The sequence below is a fragment of the Dipteris shenzhenensis genome, chromosome 8 (genome assembly GCF_047967505.1).
Source record: "Dipteris shenzhenensis isolate YYH24624 ecotype China chromosome 8, Dip_SZ_1.0, whole genome shotgun sequence".
NCBI lineage: Eukaryota > Viridiplantae > Streptophyta > Polypodiopsida > Gleicheniales > Dipteridaceae > Dipteris > Dipteris shenzhenensis.
Window position 1 is genome coordinate 59,099,632 of NC_141603.1, and position 7,557 is coordinate 59,107,188.

General features: G+C 40.8%; 1 protein-coding gene across 1 annotated transcript; it reads right to left on the reverse strand.

Moving 5' to 3' along the window:
* Positions 1-828: 828 nt before the first annotated feature.
* LOC147899754 (uncharacterized) lies at positions 829-7,557 on the reverse strand. The gene is made up of 5 exons (XM_087377793.1): positions 7,474-7,557; positions 3,057-3,311; positions 2,868-2,919; positions 2,742-2,777; positions 829-944 (listed from the first exon to the last, which is right to left on the reverse strand). Exons 1-5 carry the CDS (start codon positions 7,480-7,482, stop codon positions 829-831), a joined length of 468 nt encoding a protein of 155 aa, XP_087233919.1. The 5' UTR covers positions 7,483-7,557.

Consider the following 7,557-nt stretch of genomic DNA (forward strand, 5'->3'; position numbering starts at 1 on the left):
GGCAACAGGCACAGCAGGCCAAACTGACTGGAGAGGCGGGGCACCCGTGGCGAGGGTAAAGGGGGGAAATGAGAGGCCTGGAGTCCTGCTGGCGAACTCTGAGGATCCGGCTCTGAAGAGAACTGAGTACCTGGGACTGAAGAGAGCGCTGGCGATAGTGGTCTGGGAGCAAGCCCAACAGGCGGTGCAAGGAGGTCAGGCCGCTCTCTCTCTCTCTTTTTCTTTTCTTTTCTTTTTTTTTGGAAAAAATATCTTCTATTAAAAAGTCACCTCGAGGCAAAACACCTCAAGGCCTTGAAGTACAAAAACTACAGGAGGAGATGGCTACACTCAAAGCTCGTTCCAACATGAAGGAAGGAGAGATACCACATGAGATGTTGGCGTACATAGTGGAGCTCAAGATAGCTCAAAAAGAGCTTGTGGCAAAAACACAAGCATCAAGATGGCCCGACATCGTGAAGAGGTCGTCCAACGAGAGCTTACCCAAAACAAGCCTTCCCCCGTGCTCATCAATGGAACCTTGGAAGAGGAACAAAGGACTAGGGCCTTCTATGTTTGCGTGACCGGCTTGAAGGAGAATGCAAGCCCGAGGAGCATGCAAAGGCACTATGTAAGCTCATGGGCTTGGATTCTACATCATATGTGGCGGCTTGGAAAGTAGGGAAGAAACCTACACAAGAAGGGGCTCAAGAAGCAACACCAAGTATAAGCAAGGAGGAGTACAAGAAGGATAAGCTTCGAGAGAGGCCAATGATCTTGCAGTTTGTGAATTTTTGTCATTCTTCTTTATTTCTTTCTCTCTCACACACACTTAATTAGATTGTAACACTACTTTGGTCCCATAGATCTTTTGTTCCATAGAAACTTACCCTCGTGGTGGCCCTCCTCCTCCTGGTCGTGGTACTCCTCCTCCGCTGCCTCCTCGTGGTGGTGCTCCTCCCCCCCTGGAATGAGTGTTATTACCTTGGTTCACTTATACTCTCTCTCTCTCTCTCTCTCTCTCTCTCTCTCTCTCTCTCTCTCTTTCTTTCTTTCTTTTTTTTGGGAAAAAATATCTTCTATTAAAAAGTCACCTCGAGGCAAAACACCTCAAGGCCAAATTACATCAGTAGCTGATAACAAGATACAACCAAGGTGAAAAAACCCCTCAAGGTAACCATGAAGTACAAAGCTGAGGGAAAAACCCTAGCTATACACGGAGATTAAGGAAAGGTGGAGGGAACAAGCGACGAAGAGGTTAATCAGCTTGTTTCAATACTAATTAGCTTATTTTAATTTTCTTGTTCAATGACGAGATATGCCTTAATCAAAGACTTCTTTGAAGACTTTGCAAAGTGTAATTATAATCCTCCACGCAACATTATTAGACTTTACAAAATCGACAAAGAAGTCAAAGAAAAGACCTCATTGTTTTAAAGTTTACTTTTCCTTGAATGAACTTAAAACCCTAAACCCTTGATATCAACAAGGATGTCATCATTCCACTGCCATCTTTATGTAGGCCTTGGCCCTCTTATTGAGCCTGGCCCAATCCTCATCTGGCATGTCACCAGGCTTTGTTTCCAAAAGAGCATCATCGCAATCTTTGAGGAACAGTATGCCTTGCATTCTATCCTGCCATAAATCAAAACCTGTGCCATCGAATCGCTTGATTTCCATCAAACTTTTGGCGTCAGATGCAGAGGAAGTAGCGGCCATGATGACTAACTGCAACTATGTACCACAAGTAGAATACAACACGCTGAAATTTTGGGCAAAATGCACCAAAAACGGAGTATAGCCTCACAGAAGTGTGCACTACAGCTCCAAATGGTCAAAGGAGCAATTTGAGGGAAAATGGGTCAGTTTAGGCACAAAAGTTAAGTTCTGAATTTTCTGCGCAGAAAATTTCAGCGAGCTAATTTGTGCCCAAAAACAACAATTTTAGTTGTTATTACCCTCAAAAGACATACATAAGGCTAATACACAGCCTTTAGATGCATGTAGGAGCAAAAGCCCCAATTTGTAGCATCAAATTTGCAGAGAATTGAGCCACAAATGGTCATACATAGGCAAAACTCGCTCAATGTGCATAAATTACAGCAATTTGCATTTTCCCCGATGTAAATACATCAAGCGCACACTTGCAAAAACCTGCGTAAATCTGAAATTTGCTGAAAAAACCTGTTTTAGAGACCTGTTTTCGGCAATTTCGGTGTTTTCGGGTAGCGAGGATCAAGTACAACTTAATACATGATTTGAAAACCTGTAGTGGCTCACCCTGGTGAATGGAAGCTGGAAGCATGTCAAGAGTGTCCATATGATTAGTCGCTCCAGAAAGCAAAAATACCGGATCAGATGGCTCCCCCTCAAATACAAGATTAGAGCCTCTCTCTCTCTCTCTCTCTCTCAGCTATGCAGATTAGAGCCTAAGACGGAGGAACACTACATATGTAGATGTCCGGTCTACTACGAGGAGGACTATATTACTCTCTCTTTAGAGAGGGTTTCGGGCCAATCGCCAGAGTGTATTAGATCCCACTGATAACGTCCTACCCCACAGATATCAGCTTACACTTGCCTCTCTCCTTGAGGACACCTTTATTGGAGTTATTATTATTGCTTTATCACACTTTTTTTTAGGAGATTATACAGTGCATAAAAATTATATAAAAATTCTTTCATAATATGAAATATGCATCATTTCTTTGGCTCTATTTTTAAATTCAACAATGACAAATAACTAGCAAGATTTTTCTCACCTAGCTCAGCTCCCTCGCCTTGCCCTTCCTCCTCATCTATAAAATTACATAAAGAAGTCATTTTAAAAATCCTTCATTATTAAAAGAATATCTTAGTATGATGAAAATAATAAGCCAAAGATTCACCACTACTAGCGGCCGCTGCACCCCCGAGGTCCACAACGTCGAACCGATCACGCTAGAAAAATTAATAAAATATATGATTAGGTACAAAACAAAATAAAATCAAAATGAAAAATGGGATGGGAAAGAAAATTCATGCAAAAAAATAGAATACAATGCAATGAGAGAGAGAGAGAGAGAAAGAGAGATTACTAGCTCTTGCATTGCCCTCTCGTCACCGAGTCTCGCCTTCACAAGAAGACGAGACTTCTTCGAGGCATTTTTGTTTGCCCTCTTTTTTGCCGATTCTGTAAAGTATACCTGTTGTTTGCCCCGATTCTTCTCTACAGGGTCCCCAAGGCCCTCTTGCTTGATATGTAGATTTAAGTTTGTGAATGAGGAAAATGATTTATTGCAATGGGTGCATTCAATTTTCCCTTTCTTGTGGTATTCGTAACGGGGATCCATCTGCAAACTTGAAAAATTTGGTATTAGCACCCAATACATTTAACTTAAGTTTATATTACCCTAGTACTAAAATGACTATCGCACATCTTGAATAAACTTACATAAAGAAAAGTTACCATGGGGGACACGAAGGGGACTATGAGCCATATCACCGAGCAAGGTAGGGAGTAGTACCAGGGGGCGTGGGCCAACGACACCCTTACGACAAGGGACACTACACGAGAGGGACTAAACCCAATGATTATGTGAATCATTTACGTGTGTGGAGTCTCAACCTCTCCATTTTCAATACTCTCAAATCTTTGAGCAGCACTGATGGCCATTCTTTGTGCAGTTATTTGACTGTACTCTCACACTCTTTGTGCAACATGGGTCGAAAGGGAGGTCAAATGGATTTTCCAACTCCTCGCGCCTTCTCTTCGCGGACTCTTGCGGCTTGCAATGTTGTCAAACCGAGAGGTGGATTGGGTAGATGACATGACGCATGGTTTGAACATCGTATGAAACTCGCGTGCGCACAACCACGCGAGCAACAGACGTACCTGGACGATCCGAACCGGGCTTCGAAAGCGGGGTCAAATGCATGATGCCAGCAAATAGACGTGCCTAGGCAGTCCGAATGAGGCGTCGAAAGCAAGGTCAAATACATTTCCCAATTCCTTGCACCTCCTCTTCGCGGACCTTTGCGGCTTGCATTCCGACTAAGCCGAGAGCAAAAGTGGGTAGAAGACACGCCTCGCCCGCGAAGAACATCGCCAGCAACGGACACGCCTCAACAGAGTGAACGGGCTCCTAAGGCGAGGTCAAATGCATATTTTCCAACTCACCTTCCCTTCCCTTCACGAACTCTTACAGCTTGTGTTCCGACCAAACCGGGAAACGGAATGTGTGTGTGTGACATGATTCATGCTTTGACCATGGTATGGAACTCGTGCACGCACAACAGCGCCAACAACAAATGAGCATGAGTGGTCTAAACGAAAAACATGAGACTAAGCACAGATAACAACAAAAACATCCAAAAGAACTTTATGTAAGATAAGCTTCTAGTAGGTTTATAGAGCAATATCCAAAAACAACATCACAATAAGGCACAAAAGCATGTCTACCAATAATGTGAAAACATGTTCTAGTAGGCCAGTGGGCCTACCTGAGTATGGGAGAACCACCCAGAGGGCCGAAGAAGCACGAAGGAGACAAGTCAAGCACAGAGGTTTGCAACCTCCACACAAAATGCCTGAGTGCCGACGAAGCACAAAGGAGAGAAGTCGAGCACAGAGGTTTGCGACCTCCAAAAAACGCCTTGCACAATTGATTGAGGAAAGCACCAGTATTTAAGAACAAGGAGGGCACCCCTTGAAATCAGCAAGAGACTCCGAGTTGAGCAGATTAAGCAAATCGCCGTGACACATCAGGCGGTGAACAGTAAAAAGCGTGAGAGGGTGCAACTACCAGTATGCATTTTTAGAAGTGAATAAACCTAATTAAGGCCAAGAAGAAGTTCACTTCAATCTAATATTGTACTGTTGCAAGGTAAAGTTTCTGGTAGCTCTTTTGGAGTTGGTAATCATCTATGTTGCATACCCTGCAGTCTGAGCATCTGAAATGCTTTAGTTTTGAACTCAAGACCTTTGATTCAAGAGGAAAATGAGATAACCAATCTACCACACTTGGGTGATAGAAAGGTTATCCCATTTTCCTCTTCTTATTCACACACACACACACACACACACACACACATTTTTGTTTACAATTACATTTTTTTATTATAAATGGGACCACCCATTTTTTGAAATTGATAAGATCTCTCATCTTGTACATTTGGGACCTCCCATTTTGTTTGTTCTGCTCAATTGTTGGGACCTCCCAATTATCCTAGGATACTTTCCTATTGTTGGGCACTCTAGCTACCTCACCTGGCCTTTCAAATATACTCTATGGACTAACTTTCTTCATATGGAACTTCCCACTTCATCTTAGTTTGGGGGAAGGGTTGAACCCGATAATTTATTCCAATCATCCTACTGGTAAGGTTCATTAAGATTAATGTAAACTCAGATCAATCTGGTGTGTTATCAAGCTCAGAATGATAGAGCTTTATTTTTATCCTGGTAGGTGTGAGTAATATTCTTTGTAAAAAAATTAAAGGTATCATTTAAAAAGCAAGAGTTTAATTGTGCAGTCAAATATTCAAGCTACTTCTGTGCCTGCCAACAGAAGTTAATAGAAACCAAGTAAGGTAGATACTCAGCAACCCTAATAGCCTGTTAAAGTATATCTATACCATACAATATCAAGTCACAGTCAAAGGTGAGATTGTGTAATATAAACCACACAAGTATAGACCAACAAGGGCAAGAGCATGGAACAATGCTTCATTAAAAGTTTTTTATGTCCTTGCCAGTGTCCCATCTGACATATAGGGACAGCATCATTGAGTTAACCATTCCTTTTGCAATAGCAAATCCTTTCACAGATTATGTATATTGTTCAAGCTGCCCAATGTATGTATTTTGTCCTGTAGGTTAGTTTCCATTACTAATTTCAATACATTTTCACAAAATTACTTGTAGAATAATCCAGGCCAGAGTATTACATACCAAGGTATTATAGAGTCATAGTCTTGTACAGAAGATTAATCCAGATATGCAGCAGAGGAGACTCAATTAGTACAGATCAAGTAATCTCAAAAAATTACATGAGACTATTCAGGCTAGTATAATGGCCAAACATTGGTTTAGCCCTTTAATCATTTCAAATGATTACAAAAGGGATTCAGCCATGCAGCCTTGCAGTAGATGAAGGTAACCAAAGGAACCATATCCTTATAAAAAGCCATATAGAATGGCCAAGTGAGAAAACTTTTGTAGCTTATCAAACAACCACCATAAAACAATTAACATTATATACCCACCAGTAATATTGTCCAATGAGGAGCACAAGTAGTAAGAGAGAAGAATAAGCGTTTATTCAACTTAGTAATAGAAAACCCCAAGCAGGAATAGTATCTGTATAGTAGGTCATGCCCTCTAGGATCAACTTAAGAATACTATGAATTTTTCTCAGAGATCCCGGGATAAAAGTAGAGTTCAATCATCTATCCTTCATTACAGAATACAGTCCACTAACCTAACCTGCTCCTAAATAATGCAAAAGGAAAAAGATAACTCATAGTGTCCACTAAGGTTTAAACCTAACCAGTAGTATTGTTCAATGAGCAACAGGTATAGTAAGAGAGATGGGAAAGCATTCCATGATTAATCATCTCAGTAGTAATGGAAGACACCAAACAAGACTAGAGTCTAGGCAGTAAATCATACCCTGTACGATCAAATAAGTGTGAATTATCATAGAAAAGCAGTGATGTATGTAGAATAGAATCCTACATCCTATATTACATCATACAGACAAATCAACTACCCTGCCCATTATCAAGGCAAAAGGACAGAGATAAGGCAAAGTACCCACTAAGTTGATTGAGATTACTACCACTAACAATCCCAATAACTGTGTCTAAGAACCACCTGAACCACCAGGGGAATATAATAGACCATCCTATAAAATAAAAGGTAATTTTTAATGTAGAGCAAATACATTCCCCAGAATATAACCCTGCACTGGAGAAGATAAGCCAGCTACTAATCCTGTCACACAAACAGGGAATCATGTTGAACCAGTTTGAAAATTAGACCAAGCATGTCAACTCATTACCCATAATGAGAATGGCCATGAATTAATTCCAGAGAGGAAAAATAATCAATAAGGGACAAAGTTTTATTAGTTTGTGTTTAAGCAAGGTAGTTTTAATTAGATACTCAGATAACCAAGTATAGTTCATCAATCTGCACACCATCCCAACAACTACTGTCTGTACTAATTAATGAACCAAAAAGTTTTAAACAGTTATTGGAGACTTTAAAAATGAAGTAAGTAGGTTAGTATTCATTTCAATTAAGCATTCTGCATTTTAACCAAGTATTCCATGTAGGATATACTCAGTACTGTACCAGCCTGCCCATTAGGAATGTAAAATGAGGTGAGAGAGTTAAAATTCAGTTTATGTTTAGCACAGCCAGTTTAAAACAGACCATTACATATTCCAATCTTAAAGAACCATATCCATGTAGCAAAAAGCTAGTCCCAGTAGGTATAGAAGACCTACCTGAGCCATGTGTAGCACCAGATTTGTGTTGTAGCAGGGCAACCTTTGCAGGTAAGAGGTAAGCAGAAGGGATAGATTAAATAC